The sequence below is a fragment of the Ascidiella aspersa genome, chromosome 2, assembly GCF_963924565.1.
Source record: "Ascidiella aspersa chromosome 2, kaAscAspe10.2, whole genome shotgun sequence".
Lineage (NCBI taxonomy): Eukaryota > Metazoa > Chordata > Ascidiacea > Phlebobranchia > Ascidiidae > Ascidiella > Ascidiella aspersa.
Genome location: NC_139448.1, coordinates 22,697,935 through 22,722,802, shown reverse-complemented (window position 1 = coordinate 22,722,802; position 24,868 = coordinate 22,697,935). Strand labels below are relative to the sequence as shown.

Sequence of the window (24,868 nt, the reverse complement as noted above, 5' to 3'; positions counted from 1 at the left end):
CGATAAAATCAATTTTTAGAGCTCGCGCAATTTGTTGAGTGCCCAATGCAAAACGCCTCTTCGGTTGCAGTTTAGCCAATTCGACCAAATAAAACTCAAAATTTTTCGCGCTTCGTGCGACCAACGACACCCTTCACTATTTTCCTGTTTTCTCAGTGATATTTAATTGCAAAATGTAGAAATATTTTTATAGGGGGGGGCACAAGGCATGAGAAAATTACCAAAGGGGGGCGCGGCTGAAAAAAGGTTAAGAACCACTGAACTAGAAGTAACAGGTCAAGGGCAATGACAGGTAAATGAACATGCCGAGAATGCCCCTTGCCCTAATTAAATATTTAACAAAAAAATAGTTTTTGCATCACTATTACAAACACTGTTAATTTAAAAAACATAAATACGTTTTCCTACACAAATTCTAAATCCTCCCTTGATACCTTAAAATTCTTCCCTATAGGGGTTGGAGTAAAATAGCGCTAAACCGATTCATAAAACTCCGGTTTTGGTTTGGTATAACTCCTTGGTTTAAGACTCCTTGGTCGCATAACGATTTTTATCAGACAAACCTATTTGAAGCTACATGCTTGCAGTACTGAAGCTACATGCATGCAGTATGGCAGAAAGCTGGCGACTATGTCGGCCGAAGAATCAGACAGTAAACCAAAGATTTGGTCAAAAAAATACAACAAATTTTTATTTTTTTAAAAAGATCGAGCGTGTGCTTGTTCTACACTTATTCAATCCAATATTTTTTTAAAATACTGAATGTGTAGGAACTTTATGCACAAAAGTGGAAATATTTATTTTTGTGTCATTCTGCAAAAAGTCGCGAAAGCAACGTTGTTTAGCAGGGAAAAGCCAGTGTTTGGCATATAGATTGTTTTTTAGTTTAAAAAGTAGTAAATTTTGATGGAACTGTTGCGTATTTTCAGTTTTACTGTTTTACTAGATTTGACAATGCGCATGAGAATAACGAGGATGGCCATGCTGTCCCATCTAAGGCTTAAACTATATTTTTGGCTGTTTTAATTCTGTAAACGCAAAACAAATTTGCGCTTAGAAACTTCGGCCTCTTTTAGCTATGGTTGTGTCTCTGAAGCATATCTATTCAGCCAAGAGATATTATGCATACTATGGATGTTGCACTTCACTGTGTGACAATTTTGGAGAATTTTCGCCAAAAATGCTTGTCACCAGAAGGCAGGCAAGATTCTGCCAGCCTACTTGCTTCCTTGATTGCAAACAAGCGTAATTATTACATCTTTAACACATATAAATAAAATATGGTGGATTGGTTCCATAGCTATGAAGATGCTCTCTGCTAACTTTAGCCTAAAATAAATCTACCGTTTAGAAGTGTCCGCCATGGCGCTAGATTCATGTGATATGTCATTGTTTGGGTTTTGTGGATTTACCAATCATCATACCAGCGATTTCAACTGGACTTTGACAAACAGGTAAGTGTGACCTGATAAAAATATTTTCAAAGTGGGTGTTATGTTTACACACTTTTATTTTCATACTACCCTTTTTGCATTTTATACCAAATGTATTCAGTCAAAGCAATTTGTTTGTGCTTTACTTAAATCGAGTTATTTGACTGAGTGGCTTTTGTATTGTAAAGTAAGTAAAATCTATCCAAACTAAAACTTTTGCAAAATAAGCGGACTAAATGGTGTTTACAAGTTTACTTCTTACTGACAACACGTTCGGATGAACCCTTGTAGGGGAAGGTGACCCTAGATTAGGGTTGCAATACGTCAGGATTTTCCCTGACATGTCGGGGAATTTAGTGTTGAAATCTGCGTCAGGGAGAAATGGCAAAATCTGCTTATATGTCCTGGATTTAACTGTAATGTTAAAATATATGGCTAATACATTTACAATGTCCAAAACGATATTTGTTAATACCAAAATTTGTTTATATATTTGTACTGTTTAATAAATAGCTCAAATATTCACATAGAGTGCAAATACTGTTCATTGTTACATCACACACTACCAAGTTTGGCTTTTTAATAATTTTCTTTTCGATTTTGAAAATAGTTTTTACATATTGCGTTCTATTTTAGCAAGCTTAGTTCGAAACTTTTATTCAGCATGTATTTTCACTTTTGTACTGCAAGTTAAAGTTAAATGTGTCAAACCCTAAACAAGTAAGATTATATATTTTTCTTTATTAAATAGGGAGTTGCAGGTAAACATTATTTGCCTGCCGCTAAACTTACTGTGGAAACACACTTGTTGAGTTATTTAAAACTTTAAAGTATAATTCTTTGGCTACACACAATTTTTTTTATCTGGCTAAGCCGCTGTATATTGTTATAATAAACACGATCTCTTTTAAAGATTCGAGCTGAGTTTTTTTATCTTAAATTTACTTCTAAGAGAAAATGTATATTCACAATGCAATACAAGTAAAATATCCATGCTTCAGAAATGGTAGAATTTAAATGGGAAGCAGAATGTTTAGTTTGCAACCCATCAGTTCTGATAAACCTAGTAAAAAAAAGTACCTGATATGGACTATGGAGTTGGCCAACGCAACTGCAGTAAATTTGTCAGGGGCCCCTCGGGTTGTTTTCAACCGAGTCCGCAGCCCTGCTTTATATGTAACTAACTATAATTTTGGCATCTACGTTTTAAGTTTCTGTGATGAAAGCAACTTATTTAATGATCATTTATACTTTATATAAGTGGTTACTAACTTGGGGTTTGCAGATCCCTAGGTTGTAGAAATTACTTCCAGGTGGTTATTATGGCAGCTGCATTTTAATATATTGCTATTTATTAATATCCTTAACATGGCCTACTGAAAAATTGGATTGGTATTTATTCGGATTACAGGTTACTTACATAAATGTCACTTTATTTGGTGTTAGTATAATGAAGATGATTTAATGTTTTTAACTTAAAGCTGCAAAACAAAAAGTTGGCAACCCGGAATAACACTAAAAGATTTTAGGGGTTTTATGGGTTAATAATGAAATAAACAGAATACATAACAATACCAAGGAGACAACTGTTGCATTTGAAAATGATACAAGTTATGTCCATTTTAATAAGGAGCTATCATTTTCGTTATAGGTTTCACAAGTTTTAACCAGAAAAACTTTAATACAGTTGCTTAAAATTATACTTCTGGTTTATGTTGTAAAGCATTTAATGCATTCCCACTAACCATATAATAAGATTTTACACCCCTGTTAAAGTTAGAAAAAATTAATTATTAAAATTCAGTACAATAAGAAACAGGCACACAGAAAAGATTTGACTTGTGTCATGTGTGATGTGAGCTATTTTACATAGGCAGAATATATACTGGATACAGTTTAGCCAAGGTAAAAAATTGACACACGCCTAAAATTCCAAAAGAGTCGCATATGAGTCGAGCGATTATTTTTTGACTAATTTTGTCAAAATTTACTTGTTAGGTCAAAATTATTTCAAGTCAAAATCATTTTAAAATGCACATAAATCATTTACAAAATTAAAAAAACTATATTCAGCTAGATCTGAAACTGTCGTCCAGTTAAAAAAACCCACAGTTTTGAGTTACATTCAATGACATTTTAACTGTATTATATCTTCATTAGTAAACGCAAGCTTGCTGAATTAACCACTCAGGCCTAGTTTATCGCATTAGACTCAGCATGAACTTCATTTTTGTATCATATAGCTCTTTATCTCTGATTTGGACAAACAGTATTTGCTGTCTTTTTCGCTTGTAACATTTTTTAGGTCAAAAAATCATCGCCCAACTCATGACTTATCCAAGTAAATTTGCATTCGTCCCAATAAATCAAAATTTTTGTTTACCACAAAATATACAGTGAAATTGTTTTAAACTGGTTGGTTATAAAGTTATTTGTTGTAGCAGTTAAGTTAATGTGTTTTATTCCTTGTGGTTAACATGGATCAATTTTAAATAACAGATTCTTTCTGTCCCAACTTGCAGATCATATTGCCTCGTCGTTTGAAACTTTGGTTTCTAACAATTTAGGCAATTTAACAAAAAGTTAAAAAGCTTGATTCAGACTTAAGAGTTATATGTGTTGAACGAGCATTTATGTCAAAGGTATTAAGTAAGCTTGGTATTATTAAAAATCATTGTTATAATTTACCATCACAGGCATCTTTCCCCTAATGTCGTCTCAAAAACCTTTTACTGTCTACTTATATTTCACGACCACCAAACAACAATGCTGGATCCACCACTGTTATTGTGTTGGTATATTTTGCTGTTGTATGATTTTAAGCGAGTTATACTGGATAGGTGATACTAAACAGGTTTAACAAATAAACTTGTAAAAAACAAATACACGTCAATAAAACACACATCATGTTTATTTGAACTTGTTTTAACATTAAATTGATAGGTCAGGTATGTTTAAAAAAGTACGAGGAAATAAGTTTCAAATTCGGAACCAAAGTTGTTCTGGGTGCAAAAGGATATCAGGTCCGCCATCGTACACCGTTAATGGTGAGTAGTACTGAATGGCATTATTTAGCATTTTTTGTTCAATTACTATACTAGAGCATGTACGTACACACACTCTTGACTGTTAGACCCACTTCTAAACTGCACAGGTCCCAGAGATATCAAACTAGTCCCACCTTCTCTGGTTTGGGCTCATATCGGAGCCGATACTCGATGCCAATGGTAGTATCTGTACTCGTCCTTTCTCTGATAGCAAATAAAATTTTTAGCAATGATTGGCAAAAAAAGGAGTACACTAGTCGCCTATTACCGAGTATATAAATAGTTAATAAGGTTAAAACAGCGTTTCTAAATGCTTTTTTAGTGCGCCATGGAATGCTGCCAGGTGCGCCGTGGGCAAGTAGAAAAAAATTTTTTTTTAAATGCATATCATATATTTTTTATTACTTTAAATTTCTCGTTCATCGCACAGTAATTTAAAATAAAGCAACTGTGAGACGTATAAATACAAACATGCCAGCATTTTAAGAGAAAAGCTGGTCTTATTCAACTAAAATTAGAGCTTGTTTTGCTCGCTAGGAGAGCCGCCAGGACATTAGGGTGCGCCGTGAAGTAAGTAAGATAGAAACACGGGAATTAAGAATTATTATTAAGAAAACCCCAGCACTTGGCCGCACAAGTGTCGGAAGGTGTAACCGGCAGATTTGTCGTTTAATCGAAATACAAAAAAGTAGAGGTGTTAAAAGAACAAAGTCTTGGTAACCCGTCTACAAAATAAAACAATGGTAATTTGAAAGAATACGTGTATTTAAGACCGACCAAAATAAATATTCAATGTTGATAATTGATACCAATCAACATTCCTTCCTTGCTCGAAAAATAGCTTACAGTTAGGGATGTCCGTTAATATAGATAGAAGCCAAAACCCGATAACAAGTGGTAGTATCGGTGCGCGTCGACTTTCAGTCATGTTTTCGTTCTAACGCAAAAACGTTTGATGTAGCTTGTTCGCTGCAATACGATAAGCGAAAAGAATAAGCCAGCCTGCCCGGTTCGGTTCTAACATACATTTGAAAAATAAACGGGACCGATGTAGCCTACATAAAATAGTGAAATACCAGTCTAAAGTAGCTAAAGTTTTAAACAGTTAAGAAAATTTGTTCCTATCCCCTAATACATTCCAGCACAATTCTATGACACTTCTTTAGACAAGTACCTCAACGCGGATTCCAATGTCTTTAATGGAAAGGATTTCAATCACCTTGGAGCTAGTAAAAAGTACATACTGGTTTCACCGAAAATCAGAAAATGGAAGAGTTTAACACAATGTTTACGCTTTTGCTACTATGCTTTTTCTGCTTGTCATAACTGTAAACGTAAGTTGAAGGTTTTGCTGATGGATGAATCACGACCATTAAACGGTTCCCAAACCCAACTGTTTCTATTTGATGGTACGAAGCGAAATGCAAGTAGATACTGGGATCACGTAGAAATAAACATCACTTCACCAGTTGAAGGAAACTATCATGTATGTAGTTTATACTGTTGTTTTTTACTGTTATATTACCGAATATAAGTGAAAAAAAATAACTATTTTTGTGAAAGTTGATCTTTGAAGCAACAGTTTATAACAATAAACGAAGAAAATTCAGAATTCCCGGAACAAGTGATATCGTACTGGCGGACATTTCTGTTTCAAATCTTCCTTGTAGCGGTAAGTGACATATATAGAGAAATATAAGCATGAGCTTAACAGCAATAATTAGCCTTGTAAAATAAATTTTAGAAAACTGTTAGTGTTCGTCATACGTGCTGGACTTTTAAAATAAAGCTAACATTTTCATAACGGCCATTTCAAGTCGATGGTTCTTAATGTTTCAAACAAATTTTATAATTCGCAGCACACTACAAAAGTTTCCTTGAAAGAGATGCAAATAGCACAATATATTTTCGGAGTTTGACACCGATCGTTGGATAAATTTGTTATCAGACAGCAAAAACTCGTCAAATAGTTTTCAGGAAACAATGCTTTATTAAACGTAGCGTATCGCATCAGTGAGCTGCCCTTTTTAGGTAAAAATCGCTTAATTTATTGATACCAAATAAATTAAGTAGGCCTACCCTTCTAAAGTTGTTACCGAAAATTTAGGGAAGTAGAATTAACACATTTTGCCCAGATATAAATAATTTGCGTGTTTAGAGCGTGGATCGAATCAAAAAGTGCGTGAAACTAATGAAATGTGTTTAGTTCAAACACTAAAGTCAACTTCTGTCAATTTAACGTAGTTGTTTTGACTATGTTTTCTAATGGCCTTTGGAGAATGTAATTTAATTCAAGTTTTTTGAACAAGGCAGAAAAGAACAGAGCTTTCTTCACAAATCAATTATTGGTTTACCAAATTGGTATCCTTTATAAATGGCATTAAAGCAATCAACTGAGTTTTCTCAGTTCTGTTTCTAGATTATTTAACTTAAATACACAAAATACAGATAGTTTATACTTTTTTGAAACAAAAGTGTTCTCGAACTGTAAATCTTTCAAAGCTGAAGACAAGTGTTTTATTCTTCGTGAAATAATGTTGCTTGACAATCGAACTCTTTTATAAGTTTTCGCCGGCAGCATTTTAAAGCATCTCTTTGAAAACAATGTCTAATTTTGGTGCAATATATGATTTCACGCCAGTGTATATTTTTCACGTTAAGCAACGTACGCTCAAAAGAGATTTTCAAGTGACGCGAAAATTCTGGTAATTTAAAAAACAATTCTATTCGTATAACTTCGGTTTTTTAACTGTGGGTTGCTACGTCATTGTCACTATAATAGGTATACCTACCTGGCCTAGCCTGGGTAGTAAGCCGTTTTTTATACTTGTTTTATCATCGTTCGGTTGCTACTTGTTTGCCCCGAATAACTTATGACTCTATAGTACTATTGTTAATTACGACCCCACAAAAATTGTTTTTGGCCGAACATTTTTCTAGTATAATAGGTTCGGTATTTGCTCGTCAGATGTAATAGTATTGGTGGAATTCAACCGGTTCGCACAGGTTTGCGCAAACCGGTTGTTAGAATCGGTTCTTGAAAGTCAAAAAGTTAGGAGAGCCGGTTCATGGCCAACTTTCTCCAAAACATAATTATCCGTATATAATGATTTTAAGCAGGGTTGATATGGTCTACTTTACCTAAAGAGGCTATACTGCATAGTGAGGCTATAGGTTGTTTAAATTAGCCAACATTTTTGGTTAATTCACATAATTTTTATATTTATGAAAAGCGGATTTATCTAAAATTCCATTAGTATTTATTAGTCCAATGGTGGCATTCAGCCGCTTCGCTCGAATTGCTTTCTAAAAGTGAAAAAAATTAACTTCCTTTCATTGGACTTGTGATTCTAATATAACTTACGTGGGATTATTTGTTGAGGATAGTGTACTGTAGACCTTTCATTAGATTTGTACAAAACGCGATAAAATTGGATGAACTATTTAAAAGATTATACAAATTGGAGAGATTCGGAGTCGTAGCTGCACCAGCTTACGGCCACAAAGAATATAAGTAACTGGAACACTTTCAGAAGGCGCGATAATTTTTTTTATCGTTTATACCAGTGGTTGTTAAACTTTTTTCAGCCGCGCCCCCCTTTGGTATTTTTCCTATGTATTGCGCCCCCCTACGAAAAGCAATTCGGCATTTTTCAACTAAATATCAGTGAGGCAACATGAAAATAGTGAATTGTGTTGTTGGTCGCGCGAAGCGCGAAAAAAAAGAGTTTGTTTGGTTGAATTGGCCAAACTGTGATTCAGGAGGCTTTTTGCATTGGGCACACAACAAATTGCTCTTGCTCGACACATTGATTTATATCAAGCTGATTTTGACAAAATTGTTGTGAGGTCATTTACTCTACAGTTGTAAGGCTGTAATGTCCAGCGCAAAATTTAATTATTGCGTTATCGTGTTTGAAAAAATGTGACGACACACATTACAACGGCAATACTGCAAAAGCATTATAGATTCACGCAAAAAAGTTCGAGTCGCCCTGTTGCTAGCCTGTTCCCATTTATAAAACGTGGATAAAAAATAGTTCGAACATGGGATAACTTTAATCGTTTATCTGTAAGTTAACAAAATTGTAATTAAATAGGGCCGGTATACCTTCGATGGTACTCAAAGAGACTTTGTGCTAAAAAAATCAACAAAAGATTCGCGCGTAGCGGGAGTTAACGTTGGCAAAAAAGGATTCTTTCAGCTGTAAAAGTGGAGCCCAAAAGAGATCCGTGGACAGTAGTGCAAATTTCAAACTTGGGTAGCGGGTTGAAAATACCTTACAGCCAATAACGCATTTACTGATTTAATGGTTTTCACCTAGCTTTCTATGTCTCGAGATATGTTATTTTTCGAACGGTTACTCTTGTGCTCATTTGAGCTTAACTGAAAACGTGAAACTTTCTGTCATGTTAGTTTCTCTCATTTTCTCTGTGATATGACTTCCAGTAAGATTCAAATAAATTGAAAACGACCACTAGATGTGTGAGTTTGACGTTACAGTGAAATTTGTTCTTTTTTTAATTGTGCTAGTTGTTTATTGTCTAATAATTTTAACACAGTTTACGAATTAACATCCAAGCGGAACAATATAATTTATTAAGCCTTGGTTAGTAAACCAATATTTTACATTAACAGTAAACTGTCTTGTCAGAAACATCGACTTACAAAGCATATATACCAATTGGAATGTTGGCAATTGTTTGAGCGTTTTTGCGGGTGTTTATATTTCGTATTAATTTTCTCATTTCAATTTAAAATAGTGCTTATAAAGCAACACTAGCTCTAAGTCTGGGAGTTTTAACTATAAAAATAAGGCCATTGTATTATTAGGATGAACTTTTAATAAAACCAAATGCGCAATAATATCTATGACGGAATAAGACCTAACTCGACAGACTAAAATCAAAACCTGTCAGATCAAGTTTCACTGTCCGACGATAAATTAAATTCAACATTGCAAAACTTTCGAACAACTGTGCTTCATCAGACTAAGAAAAAATAAAAGCAATCGAAACAGCGCAAAGAGCAAAAAGCAATACAATGTAGCTAGCCTCACATCTCTACAACAGCACCTACAAGGGGCTTACATTTAAGCAAAGCATTGTAAAAAAATGTTGCCTATAACGTTAACTTGTAAATTTAGATTTTCTGACGCAATTTTACACAGCATGCAGGCATACACTCAGCCTATATTTACACCAAGCCTCCACCAGCTTTGCGCAGCTAACGCATATCTCTGCGTCGTCTGCTCTACGTATTGACACTTTTCAGTGCTTTATATAATTGTTTTTACTCTTAGTTTGATCTGATTACATCATTGTAAAATTTGGGATTAAGGCTAAAATAGACTAACCAATATGTCGTAAGTCGCGGGCCAAAACCAAACTCAGAAAGGTGTCTGCGGGCCGCACAACATATGTTAACTGAGATTTCGTGTTATTACAATTTTAAAACAACTGTAATTTAGGCGGGCCTTGGATTTTTTTGCATTCTAAAAACGCGCTTAATTACTTTTAGGAAGGTACAGTGTTGGCGCAAAGCGCATGAAAAGCGTTTGCTTGGTTTGACATTCGAGTCCATACGTCGTCATCCAAACTACTAATGCAAAAATGTGTTAAAAACTAATTTGAAAAAACGCAATAATTTAACAGTTAATGTATTTTAGTGTCTGTTAAGCATTTAAATCGTGGAAGACCTAGCGAGCGAAGCGTGCGCGATTTTTTTTGTTTTTTTTATTACATTTTCACAAAAATAATATTTAAAAATTTATGTCCAATATTTTTGAATACGTTTTGCGATTGTCCGCAACGCACTTGGCAGCCTTCCACGGCGCAACGGTAAAGAGGCGCTGATCTAGTTAAAAAACAGCATCAGAACGTAAATAAAAACGGACGTAGAAAGAACATTCGCGCGAATTGCGAAAATTTTTCGCATTTACGTTTAGTTAAAATAGTCAAAAAGTATTAGAAATGGAGTCGTGTCCAGTTTGTCCAAGAGGCGGCGGGCCGGATGAATTACATATCCGGCCCGCGGGCCGTAGGTTGCCGACCCCTGCCTTAAACCCACCATTTGATATTTAATGCAAAACTTAAATACATGTAAATACTCTTCAAAGACCAACGTAAAGGCGTCCTGTAATATGTTCACCTTTTCTGTGTGTCCACGGCCATAATCTGTTAACCGACCAACAAATTATAGTTGGACCACCAAGCATTAGACAAAAAACAACTAGTACAAATAAATAAACAACTCATTCCACTGTACCTTTAAACGCCCCAACCATGGTGTTTGTTTATAACTAGGGCAATTATTTTTTGACTTGTCAAAAAACGTCTAAATTTACACGTCAGGTCAAATTTTGTCAAAATTAGTTAAAGTCAAAGTCGACAAAAAATTTACATAAATCGTTTACGAAACTAAATAGTCTTTCAGTTAAAATTTTACCAAAAAAAGTTAGTTTTGAGTTATATTTAACGACAGTTTAACTGTATTATATCTTCATTAGAGCAATATACGTTATAGCATAGCCTGTGACGCGAACTGGCAGAATTATGCATTAGTTTTTTTCTCTAATTTGGACAAATTTTTCGAACAGCATTTGTTGTCTTTTTTTGCTTGTGACTTGCAACTATCCTATTTTCTATTATGATACCTAGCTCTTTGTTAGTTTTCTTGTATTTAAAAATGTCAAAAATATCAATGTATTTTAAAAATGACTAATATCAACTATAAGCATTTGCATAAACCCGAAAAATAACTGATTTGTGTTCGACCGGTATAGTCAGCCGAACATCAAAAACTTGTGTTTGAGGACGCCAAGACACTAATGCAATACTTTTAAACAAAAATATGTTGTTTAAATTCATGAATTTCTAATAGGTCAAAAATTTGCCAAAATTTCAATTTTTTGAGTCAAAATTTCTCATTTTTTGGTCAAAAAATAATCGCCCTATTTATAACTTATGTCTTGCTGAAAGTCATTTCACAGATAAAATGCAAGAAACTGCAATGACTTAAAATTTTACTTTTTCAGTTAAGTTCCAATAAGCACAAAAGTGACGATACGAAAAAGGCCTAATCTCCAGACATAAAAAGCATTTGAGGAGAATAAATAAGTCATATTTCTCAAAAAGGCTTCTTATACGCAATTTAATAACAACTTTGAGTTTTGAAAATCTAAAATGGCGGCTTTTTCAAATCACTTGTTTCTAATTTTTTCGCAGGAAAAGTGAATATTATCAGTTTCTATCTAACATTAACAACTTTGTTTTACATATTAATAGGCTGATATTTTTTGTTAGAGGAGATAACCAACTTGAATGAGATAGAAAGCGAGCAGTCAATCGGATTGCACTTGGAGACAAAAAGTGGGAAACAAAACGATAGCATTTTCCTTGCTGTAAGTTCCGGTCACTGATGAAAATTACGATCAATTTTTAAATATTGCGTCGCAATACGAACACTAAGAACGAAACTGTTTATATTCTTTGATAGGCCTAAATAACTAAAATTATCCGAATCCCTTTACCTATCATGAAATGTGTGGGTGTAATATGTCATCTTTGGTATGGTAATATAAGAAGTGGTGAAAGTAAGCCCGACCGTGACATTTACTCCGGTAAAAGAACCATTAAAATAAAAATATCTTTTCTCACCAGGTAATCCTACAAATAATTTTGTTGTCCTGTTTTATTTACGTTATTGCAAAAAAATTATTACCCTTATATCGAGCAATGTGCGATTTTTTTCAGGGGTCTTTTGCGTTGTTACGTCCTTCTCAAAATCTAACTTAAACGTCATAAACGAATTTTCTCGTCGCGCTAATGCTTTTTCGACGACTCGTTGGATGTATTTAAACTAAGATTTTAAGCACTCTCGATTTCTTATTATGACGTAAATTTGTGACGCTACCACTAAAAATATTCATGCGTTCCAGGAATAAAAAGTTTCCTGCGTTTCGGTATAGGTAATTATTGTCGGGTGATTTTCAATAATTGTCTGTTTTAAACATTCATTCAACTGCTATAATTTTAAAGAAAATTGAGAACTTATGTCAGCAAACTTGCTGAACGTATGCCAACTAAAGTAATATACTATAAATTTGCACCTGTATTCTTCTGTTGCAGATACTGATTGTTCAAAACTATGTTTATTTGAATGTTAACTTTTGTTTTTGTTTCATGTCCAGACTTGTGGCCCTTTATGGCAACAAAACTGTGGTCACGCCAAAGAAGTAAGTGGAGTTTGCTACGAAGTTTATGCCAACGCAACTCGCGTATTGGATGTCAACAAGTACGCACCAATACCCCAAGGTAAAAATTATCTAGCAATATTTGTAGTTTCTTACATTGCTTTGTTAAATCGTCTTGGAAATTTTAGAGTGCATACGTGGAAAGATCGACATCGTGTTTCTGGTCGACCAATCTGGCAGCGTAAATCAGTGCAACTTTCAAAAAGTTAAGCGATGGCTCCGAAATATTGTTAGAGGATTTACGTTAGGAGTATCCCAACAAGATGTGGGGGTCGTAGTGTACAGTAATCCGGGTATGTCGTGATAAATTTTAATTCCGTATTTTAAAATAGTTTTTTATGTCAAAATTTTGTAAAAAAAAACAAAAAAGTGCATTCAGGCTGTGTTACGTCGGATACTATGGCTCGCGAGCCATGTATGGCTCTTTTGATGACGCCATATGGCTCTTTTATTGATGTAATCTTGCTCGCAGATAAATCTGAACTATTTCTTTCTTATCATCACTTGAATAAAACTGCAAGCGGCCCTGTCCCTTTTTAAACTGTATTTCTTTTACTTTAAACCTCGTCTAATAACAACTTTTCCGTGTTTCGCGCGAATCCTATTTGTCTTTTCGTGACTGTTAACCGATTTGAAAAAAATCCCGTTGCATCCAAAGGGCGTAATCAAAGATTTACAAACTTATCCAATGTATTTTTTCGCGCTTACCATGTTGGCTTTTGATAAACGAACCAGTTCTAATTAATATGTTTGCCAACCTAAACAATTGTTGAGAAATATAATACGGCTCTCATGAAAATACAACCAAAAATAGTCGGGTTTTAGGTTCCCGACCCCTGCCTTAAATGGTAATTTTATCGACAGGTTACACGCGAGTTGTAATCGATTTCGGGTTTAAAAAGTTTGGTAACGATGGAGAAAATAAAATGAAATATATGGTAAACATTTTGAAAGAACTACCTTATGAAGCAGGACAAACATACACAGGTATGGGACTTATTTGCTCACTATGTACCTATTTTTAACATTTTTTTTAAAGGCACTGCCTTTAAAACGGCTAACCAAATGCTGTTTGGGAAAAACGCAAGAGTCGATGCAAAAAAAATTATAATTTTGTTAACGGACGGTGCCACAACGAAAAAAGATCGAAAACTTTTAAAGTAAGTGCAGTAAAATCAATAAGTTAACACAACTGCTTATTTTTTAAAAGCGACACGACAATTAATAAAAAAGCAATATTACAAATCGACAACGCCAAAATGTTCTGTAGTTTCTTATCCTAACAATTTACGGTTTCGCAGGGCTCAGACGTCGCTGTTACGGAAACGCAATGTTACTATCCTAGCTGTTGGAGTCGCAAGGTACCTCGAGTCTGAACTCGTACAGATTACCGGAAATAAAAAAAACTTCTTTGCCGTAAAAAAGTTTTCAGAATTAGAGAAAATTAGGGATAAATTACGCAGTTCTGTTTCAATTGGAAAACTGGAAACTGGTAAAAATCATATATTTTATTTAACTATAACAGGCCAAACAACATGGGAATTATCAAATATTTTTTATTAGGTTTCACGTTATCTGCAAACAATACTAGCGATCAACTACAACAATGTCAAACTGGATTTTCAGCGGGGTATTTTGGCGTAAGAGATTTATAGATCTTTTCGTTTAGTCTTGGATATGTTTAAACATTTTAGCGTGTTTCCTTGTTTATCTATATAAGAGTTTTTAGATGTTTATCGCTTACAGGAAAGTTTGTTAATGGGATCACCTGGGTGTTACGATTCTTTTGGAAATGTCATTCGCCACGATTCAACCAACGTGCTGGTAATTTGGAGAAACTTGTCTTCTTAAATCCTGTGTAATTTTTATTATCCAATTAATTTATGTTTTTAGAATATGGAAATAGTTGGGTCAGGGGCTGAATCGGTCTTACAACAAAAAAATGGTATGATTCAAAACTAATACACATTTTCACGTTTAGGTACTTAAAACATTCAATCTAAAATTGGCATAGTTTCAAAACAAATAACCTTTTAAAGCTTATGCCAACATGCTAAATAACTGTACTATATATTTCGTAGAATCATCTAAAATGGATCAATACGTCATTCCTACGCTGCGCCAATTAAAGCAAGCATTCGTAGAAAAAGTTTCACTTGGAAACAGTTACTTTGGTACGTAGTTAAATTATCATGTTGTCCAAACAAGTTTAAAAAGTTTGGTTTAATTGAGAAGGAAACGCGTTAGGCCTATTGTTATTTAGCGGTCCTCAAACTTTAATTGTTTCGATCAAGTGTAGCCGACCGTAATTTCACATTTCAATACGATGGATGCACAATCACATGTTTGGCTTTTACCATATGGCATATTTGAGGTCCGAACCTACCGTTATTTAGGTCGAATGGTTTGATAGTGCAACTCTCAGACCACGTGTCGGATCCGATTTGTTTCGGTATTGACTTTTAGTTGTGCAGAAAAGGCCTACTCACACTGTTAGGTTGCAACAAATGCTTTCAAACGATTTAAGAAAATACGTTTTCCACTACCATTGTTCACCATGTCACTGAACTGTTATTAAGCCCGTTTATATGCACGTTTAAGCCGGATTCGAATCTGATTCGTTAATTCATTCTCTCTCGTTTTGGCGCTGGAATTAATTAAGTTCTCTCGTTTCCTAATCTGACAAAAGGAGTGGTTTTCAATCCGTTCTCCGCTTAATCTGTTCGTTTCGCTGACGGCCGGAATTGTTTGATGTTGAATGACCTGCTTTAACGCAGTAAACATCACGCCACTTTTGGGGCATTATGACGTAACACGAACGGCTAGTCGTAAACAAACCAAGTTTAGCGCATAAGGAAAGAACACATTACATACACTCGTTAGAATCAGATACTAATTTGTGACATAGGCGCTGGGCTAGAATCCACAACATATAACATTATTTGGGTTAGGATGTGGGTGTGGGTAGGTTTAAATAGTAATAGTTGGCCCACCCTCACCCAAATATTGTACTTTGCTTTAATAATTGTCTCAACGCTGTGGTAGGATTCTAGGCAAGCGCCAAATACAGTTTTCATTAATGTTTGGTACATCTTATCACCTTCTTTTGTCCACTTTGCCTTGTATATAGCGTTGGCCAGCACAAACAAGCTTAACTTTCCTGCACTTACATTCTGTGTGCCAGGTAAACTGAAGCACAATACAGACAGTCAAAAACGTACTTAATCGGCAAACCTAACTCAAGTAATTCTTGGGTTTTTTTCAATGTTAGGTTAATAAAAATGAACAAGTAGCAATAAATTGCTACCGCAAGGAGTAGCATAAGCCGAAAAATTGGTTGTGCGTTAGAGGTTTACTGGAATATTACGTAATAATGCATATCAGTGCAGTTTGTACACTCAAGCTGGCTTGAATTTCGCGCCATGTAATTACGACGCTGGAGCGGATTACTTTTCAAGCCGGCTTGAACCTTAATCTAATCTGCCTGAGAAAGGTGCATATAAACAGGCTTATTGATACGTCTCAATCTTTTATCAAACAAGCCTGCTCTACAATGTCCTGTCGAAGTTAACAATAAAACATGTGACCGAACTAAGGCAGCCGTACTAGGCCTAGTACTGGTAGTGATATACCGTGGATGAGCACTCAGTTTACATTTCAGAATTTTTTGTAACAGCCAGGGTGTCCGGATGCAAAAATTAAAAAAGGCCAAACTTTCGCAAAACAGGCCAAATGTGAGAGAAAAAAAGATCAATTTTTTTTTCGCATAGAACTTCCGGCTAGTGCGAGAACACAGTGCCATTTGGATGCAATATTTAATGCAAAACTCAAATACACGTAAAAACTCTTCAAAAAGCAACGTAATGATGCCCTGTAATATATTATTTTACTTTTTCAGTTAAGTTCTCCAGACATAAAAAGCATTTGAGGAGAATAAATAAGTCATATTTCTTAAAAAGGCTTATTTTACTCAATTTAATAGCAACTTTAAGCGTCTGAAACTATGAGTTCTAAGAGCTGAAAATGTTCGTACCAACCTTGTAGTGGCAGCTTTTCAGCGCAAAAATAAAATATTAATAAAATGGTAATATTTAAGTAAAATGATTAATATTTTTCGCTGTGTGTGTTTTGCTAAATTAACTATAATAGGCCAAAAAAGGCCAAAGACCAAGCAAACATCTGCGGCTATTCTTAAAAGGCCAAATTTCTAGTTTTTGGCTGTAAAAAGGCCAATCTGGCAAACCTGTTAAACTGTTGTTTGCGATACAATAAAAAGAAGGTCGTTTGGTGACGACGTTAGCAAGTTTTTTATGTCGTTTAAACAATAACATTTTCAAATAACGAACGAAACCGGCTTCAAAACTTCTACTATAATAGTCATCGTTGTTGTTTGATTTGGACGTTTCATTTACAAAACCATTGTTTTTGATGGAAACTTAATAACATGTGTTTGTGTCGCTAAATTGTTTGATTAAAAATGGTAGAGTGGTCCTTGTCAAGTAAGGGTGTATTGAAGCACTCCGAAAAGGTCAAAGTTCGAATCTACTCAAGTTTACCCATATAAACAAACTCTGTATAATATTTCTTAACAAAATAGTTTTTAAGGGACATACTTCAATTGCTAGTAATATGTCGTTTAGGCTACGCAATGACCGTTGGGAGATATTTCGGAAAAGACCGCGATGAACATATAGCATCAAGTGCGCCTCGCTTTAATGGAACTGGAGGAGTGCTGATGTTTTCCTATGGACATCAAGGTTCAATAATCAGAAATGAACTATTTCGTGGCAGACAGGTGGGGTGATTAAAAACACATCTTTTTTTGCATATAAATTTTTGTAAATATAGTCTCCAATATTACGACCTAAATAATTAATTTAGTTAAATTACCCAGACTGTTTTTAGAGATATATATTTGCTGAAAAGTGTGTTTATGTAAACGTGCTTTCGATCATGTTTGACTATCTGGTGTTATAACATTAAGAGATACGGGTTACAAAGGAATTTGTTAAGCTTATGCGTTGAGCCTGGAGATGTTCATTTTCACAATCAAAATACATTCGCAACGGTCAGGCGCGCAGAAAAATCTTGTATATTGGGAATTGCGTAGACATCTGGTTCTGTGACTGCGTTAAGTCTACGATAATCGCCACAAGGGCGCCATCCGCCAGCAATATACCAGAGAAAGGTTGGCCCCAAAGCGCAAATCACTATCAGTAGAGAGTTTGCTGGCAAATAACAAAAATACTAGTTTAGTATTACAGATTAGGTAAAAACATAATATTGAAAGTGGTTTATCGTGACTTTGATTAAATGACCCTAAACCAGTGGTTCTTAACCTTTTTTCAGCCGCGCCCCCCTTTGGTAATTTTCTCATGCCTTGCGCCCCCCTATGAAAATATTTCGACATTTTGCAATTAAATATCACTAATAAAACAGGAAAATAGTAAAGGGTGTTGTTGGTCGCCCAAAGCGCGAAAAATTTTTAGTTTTATTTGGTCGAATTGGCTAAACTGCAACCGAAGAGGCGTTTCGCATTGGGCACACAACAAATTGCGCGAGCTCGACACATTTATTTTATCGAGCTGATTTTGACAAACGTGTTGCGAGGGTATTGACTCCACAGTTGTAAGAGTTGTATGGTGTCGAGCGCAAAAAATGTCAAGCGCAAATATTAAACATGGTGTTATCGTGTTTCAAAAGATGTAACGACACACAATACAACGGCAATATTGCAAAAACAATATAGTTTCGCGCAAAAAAAGTTCGACTCCCCCTGCTGCTATAGCCTGTTATCATATATAAAATATGGATGAAAAATAGTCCGAAAGGGCGATAGCTTTTATCGTTTATCTATAAGTTAATTTAATAGGGCGGTGATACAGTGGATTTTCTGAAAGGGAATTAGAAGATTTGCGTTTTTTGCAGTTTTAATGTTAAAGTTGGCAAAAAACAGAGTTTGTATGTAGGAATTATGCCTAACCCAAACGAAACCATTAAAATCACTGCAAAAAGTTAAAATATTGAAGTCGAGCTCGCGCCCCCCTTAGAATTGCTTGGCGCCCCCGGTTAAGAACCGCTGCCCTAAACCATTGTCGAGGTCTCCGCATTAGAACACTAAGGAACTTATTCAACCGGTCCCTTCGTATTATTAAACGTTTTTTAACAACCCGGAAAAACCTTGGAAATGTTTGACCAGTGATTGACATAAACTTGCAAATGTGATTAGAAGGATTTCTTACACCGATAAGTTTTATATGGCGTATTGGCCGACTAAATTTTGGAACTGGTGTAAGGTGAGTTTACTTGTTAGCGCTGTAGGTTATTCTTTTATGAGATTTTATAAAGAGTTTCATTTACCACTATCCAATGATGACATCACTGATTCAACCAATCGGAATAATGTACAATACCATTGTATTAGGGCTGCGGAGTCGGTTACAAAAAACCCGACTCCGACTCCAGAGTCCGGCACTGACTGTACAACCTGTATTCCGCCAATTTAGGTAACTAAATACGGTGGATATTCAGCAATCCACTAATTGGGATGTCATATATTTCAGTTACTCACAATACAAAAGATCCACCATATCCTACACCGCATTTACACTTTGCAGTTGGCGGCCATGTCAGTTTCAAAATTTGGTACTGCGCATGTCCACTTCGGGCTCGGGTAGTTTACGTGGTCTTACTCGAGTCCCGAGTCTGACTCCAGCAAAACAAACCGACTTCGTCGAGCCCCGATCCGACTCCACAGCCCTGGTATTACGACCACCGACATAATAAACCCAAATATTAAAACCCAAGTTTAGAATTTTAGTTACCCATGTTTGGTTAGGGGCGGGTTATGGGTAGGTTAGCAATTTGGTTAGGGTTGAAAATATTAAGGGAGTTAGTGATAGTTCAGGAGTTAGTGATAGTTCAGGGGTTCAGGGGTCGGCAACCTACGGCCCGCGGGCCGGATCGCCAAAGTAATTCATCCGGCCCGCCGCCTCTTGGACAAACTGGACACGAGTCCATTTCTAACACTTTTTGACTATTTTAACTACATAAATGCAAAAAAAATTTCGCGCTTCCCGCGAATGTTCTTTCTACGTCCGTTTTTATTTACATTCTGATGCTGTTTTTGAACTAGATCAGCGCTTCTTTGCCGTTGCGCCATGGAAGGCTGCCAAGTGCGACGCAGACAATCGGAAAACGTATTCAAAAATATTGAACATAAATTTTTTAACTATTATTTTTGTGAAAATGTAATGAAAACTCGCAAGAAATTTAAAAGAAAAGTTATACCAAAAAAAAAATCGCGCTCGCTTCGCTCGCTAGGTGTGCCCGGATTAAAATGGTTAACAAACACTAAAATGGATTAACTGTTAAATTATCGCGTTTTTTCAAAATAGTTTTAGTACATTTTTGCATTAGTAGTTGGGATGACGACGTGTGGACTCGAATTTCAAACCAAACAAACGCTTTTTTCGCGCTTTGTGCCCACCCTGTACCTCCTAAATGTAATTGAGCACGTTTCAAAAGTGCAAAAAAATCCAGGGCCCGCCTAAATTACAGTTGTTTAAAATTGTATAACACGAAATCTCAGTTAACATATGTTGTGCGGCCCGCAGACACTTTTCTGAGTTTGGTTTTGGCCCGCGACTAGAAAAAGGTTGCCGACCCCTGGGTTAGATGAAAGGCTGTATAGGCTTTATTCTGGCCATATGGCTTATTCCGACGGGTTTAGGTCTTATTCCGATTTAGTTCTTATTACGACTATTAGGAATTAGTCCTATTTACGCCTTATTCCTAGCTGCCTATATTTCTGAAATTGATGTCCTCCTAATTTCGGTTTTGGGGCTGGAGTCCCTTTCCAGATATGCAACTATGAAGCTTTTGTAAGAAATACTTGCAAGCAATTAGGTGAAATACCGGTATACCCCAAACGCCTTTGCTTCGCTCGCCAAGTGCGCCGCCACGTTTGATTCAATGTCCGTGCTGACATGCAATGTAACATGTCAAAGGAGTATTTTCCCAAACGAAATGTATCGAATTGCTTGGGTCTCATCTCAAAAATGCTCATTCCCTTCATGCTCCAGAAGAAAGAAAGGACGTAACACAATTAGGGTTTAAGATAGTACAAAACTCCTTGTTCTTATGATTCAGCATGTATTCGAAGATCGGGATAGTCTAGAACAGGGGTTATTAACCTTTCCTGTATGTTTTACCCTTTTTACAAAGATGAATGTCAGATTTACCCCCCAGTATATAAAATAGTGCTCAACTTTAAAAAAACGAAAAAGTAACAAATTACATCAGGTATGATCAATGCGAAGTCTGTCCTTGCTTTTTGGAAACAATCTTGTTGTCAAAACATTCCAGTTTGGTCCTGTTTTTTTTTTTTCAGACTGGACAGTTTTAACTCAAAAAAGAACCTGTTCGGTTTTGCTTATCATAATTGGATGATCATTTTCTAGGTGTAGTTTAAAAGGAGTAGGTTTCATGGTACTGTTTGAAAATGTTTTCACGCACGAAACACACTGAGGAACTTAAAGACAATTTTCAATAAGATATGTAAATCCAAAATTCAAATCATTTTTCTTGTACTTTCTCTTATTTTGTAACATGCCATTTTTAAGATTACATTTTTTGTTACTTTTGCAGAATATATTAATCAGTCAATGAGTTATTTTACCACTGAAAGGCCTTAATCAAACTTGGCCAGTCAAGCCGTACCCAGTAACAAAAAGTAGGCAATCACATGCATAACCACCACTGAAATTTCAAATGGTGTACTAAACCTTACACAGTTATCGCTACTAATTAATAAAGCACTTAAAACCCGCTATCGCTAAACTATCTGGACCTGAACTGCACAAAACTTAAACTTAGTTAACACTGTTTGCTCGCAGACACGTTACCTAAATCTATGTCGTGACTGCCGAAAAAGCTGATGAATTCAAACAGCAAATGATAACGTTAGCGATACAACACGATAAAAAATCAATATGCTACTAGGCTAGCTTCGAATAAGCTGTTAAGCCTGGGAAACTAGGCTACCAATACCTACAGCGGGCACAATTTGTTCTGTCCCGTCAGCTGATGTGGATAGTTTGATTGGTAGCTAATTTACCTCAGGTTAAGAAAGGCTGGTCTAGAAATTGTATTTTCGCCCTAAACCAAAAGGTAACTCATCCAGCTAAAGCTATATACTTTTTATAAATAGTAATTGTACCGCAACATTCTACTCAACTACATCGTCTTCGTTTTATGTCAGCCTTTCTTAACCTGGGGTAAATTTCCTCGTTTTAGGGGGTAAATCAGCTATCAACCAATGTATATACATAGGTTGACGGGACTCATTTTCGTTGTGCATTATCTACTACTTAACCAGACATTGCACAACTCCTTACCTAAAAGCAAGGACAGCCGTCGCTTTGAATATAACTGTAATTTTAATAACATGTAATTTGTTACTTAAGTTTTTAATAAATGAGCACCATTTTATATTGGGGGTAAATCTGATATTCATCTTTTTAAAAGGGTAAAACGTACAAAACGGTTAATAACCTCTGTTCTATGTCGTTGAAATTTAGTGTAAAGCAGTAGTTATTTTTTATTATGGTGTGGCGGTAAAATGTTGGACCAGTTGAAATAGGGAAAGTTTTACATGAAAATAGCTAGCAATTCGACGAAGTGTGTTTAACCCCATTTTTTTTAATCTAATGTTTAACTTTTTTAAATGATTTTATTTTTTTAAATGATTTTGTATTCGATATTTGGTGTTCATTCTGTTTTATCCTGTCCCGATCAAAATTACACATGTCTAGTTAAATAACTGAAGTACAATAATTGTTCAAATTTTTTATCGATTTGCAAGGTTTTTGATAATAACACTGGGGAACAAAAATGTTGTTGCATTGACACTGACACTTGCCCTTACCTAATTTTGTGGTGCCAATTCAAATAGGCAGTTGCAAATTTTGCAATATAAACGCATTATGATCGGGTTTATTTGTAATAGCCATGTAGTCTATAAGCGATTTCATACTCAAATTCCGTATTATAGGCTGCATACGGCGACTAGTATATATAAGCTGCTCACAAACAGTCACAAAACAAGTTGATCAGTAATATCTCCCGTGAAAACTTGGAGTAGTGAAATATTTCGCGTGCTCGGGGCAATCTCGCGTGATTCTCCAGCATTAATCCGTCCCATCTCCCCAGGAAGCGATGCTCCAAGGTCCTGATGAAATCGCTTACCTTGTTTATCGCACCCCAATTATCAGCAAATTCATCGAGGTGACTATTGATGAAATGGAGCTTGATGCTCATGTTGCACCCAAGGTCGCGAAAAGCTAGCAGCATTTTACTAACCAGAACTTTGTAGCTATCTGCATTTTTGTTACCCACAAAGTTTTTTGTAACTGCCACAAAAGATAGCCATGCGACTTTCTCCTTGGTGCTCATCCTTTTGATGAAGTCCTTAACACGTACAAGGTCGAATCGGAGGTCCATTTAACACATCCGCCTTTATTTTGTCAAACGACATGGCAAAAAGTATGTACTGAACCCAGTGACTTTACGGAACTGTTCATCAATCCGAGTTATGTGAATGGGGGAAACACCATCATATAATATAGATTCGCATATTGCTCGAAACAGTTTATAGTTTAACTTAACCGAAATAGCACTTTCTAGAGTTTACAAGTCACAAGGCACAGCAAGCCGTGTATTCATAGTTTTTATTGGCTCAATGGATTTTGGTAAAACGGACGAAAACATAGTTTAAGGGGTAGAATTCCGGAGAAAATTTGTATTTACATAGTTAAAGTTGACAAAACATGTTTTTTAGGTTTGGCATTGCCTGGAGGCTATCAATAACTTTTTTCAATTTTCAAAATATAAACTTCGATATAGCTTTGCGTAGGCCGTCTGGTAATGTTTTAAAGAACGTTCTCGCCAAACCCCTGAAACAGTTTCGTCGAACCCCAGCGGTTTGTTTGAAACCTGATTAAGAACCACTTGTTGTAGACAAAACGACACAACTCACGGGCTACCAAGCCAATACTATAACGAGGTAAATCAGGGGTGGGCAATTAATGTCACATGAGCACCAGAAAATGTTTTGCCATGCCAAAAAGGTGATCTGAAATACACACAATATAAATGTGATTAATTTGAGAAAACCCATTAAATATATATGTTTTTTCAAACTGCAAAGAATAGAAATAGGTGAAGGTACCTCAAGGATAATTTATTCAATTAAATATTATAGAATCACGAAAAAAAAAATGTCGAGCCTTAATTTCGCTTAAACAGTTTTTTTGGAAAATGAACTGCAGCTCCATACAATTTCTTGACCATAGTTTGCTTAAGTCTGATTTTGAGACTAGAGGTCGCCATACTACATATTTTAACGAAAAATGGACAAAACTTGGGGGGTTCGCCCGTTTTTGTCAGGGTTTAACTCACCGTCCGAAGCGGCAAGGATTTCTAATATAATTGGGTCACGCGTCTCAAGCTAATGCGAAACCAAAATCAAACGCAAAACGCCGCTTTTCGTCTTTTATTTGGTCTCGACCGTAAACGCAATATACTTTTTTTATTTTGCCTTTCATTATTCATTCAGGTTGACTGATTAGCGTGTATTCCACAAATCAATTTATCTTTTCCCGTTTCGCACAAACACTTTGCAACCTTCTTATATATATTTTAAACGGAATTTCTTTAGCACATTAGCACACGTGTTCGGCCGAGCATCAATCTCAATTCTTTGCATTGCAACGGCACTGTTTTTTTTAGTTAGGTGAATATTATGGTGCGATTCTGACTTCGGAAGATGTCAACTCTGATGGCTTTGATGATTTATTCGTTGGTTCTCCCTTACACACTGCAAATAATCCAGATGAGGGACGGGTTTACGTCTATATGGGCGGGCGTACAATGGTAAGTAATTATTTAGTCACACACTAAAAAAAATCAATTACCTTATTTACAAACTAGTCCAGGTTTCCTGATGTTATCTTGGACGGCAGCCGACGTGCGTTTTCAAGGTTTGGATCACAGATTGCAAGCGTTGGTGATATGGACTTGGATGGTTTTCCAGGTTTGCCTCCGTTATATACAACCTATTTGTAAAGGTACA

General features: G+C 35.7%; 1 protein-coding gene across 1 annotated transcript in view; it reads left to right on the top strand.

Moving 5' to 3' along the window:
* The window catches only part of LOC146164343 (integrin alpha-1-like), a 63,915-nt gene that overhangs the window by 21,069 nt on the left and 17,978 nt on the right, over positions 1–24,868 (top strand). Inside the window, exons 4-20 of the mRNA XM_083382225.1 lie at positions 1,352–1,454; positions 4,377–4,480; positions 5,647–5,966; positions 6,044–6,152; positions 11,786–11,883; positions 12,673–12,796; positions 12,864–13,028; positions 13,600–13,722; positions 13,775–13,895; positions 14,037–14,227; positions 14,299–14,375; positions 14,482–14,559; positions 14,629–14,680; positions 14,817–14,909; positions 17,376–17,530; positions 24,526–24,669; positions 24,727–24,829. Coding sequence (XP_083238351.1) covers positions 1,352–1,454; positions 4,377–4,480; positions 5,647–5,966; positions 6,044–6,152; positions 11,786–11,883; positions 12,673–12,796; positions 12,864–13,028; positions 13,600–13,722; positions 13,775–13,895; positions 14,037–14,227; positions 14,299–14,375; positions 14,482–14,559; positions 14,629–14,680; positions 14,817–14,909; positions 17,376–17,530; positions 24,526–24,669; positions 24,727–24,829 — 2,160 coding nt within the window. The remainder of the gene's footprint in view (positions 1–1,351; positions 1,455–4,376; positions 4,481–5,646; positions 5,967–6,043; positions 6,153–11,785; positions 11,884–12,672; positions 12,797–12,863; positions 13,029–13,599; positions 13,723–13,774; positions 13,896–14,036; positions 14,228–14,298; positions 14,376–14,481; positions 14,560–14,628; positions 14,681–14,816; positions 14,910–17,375; positions 17,531–24,525; positions 24,670–24,726; positions 24,830–24,868) is intronic.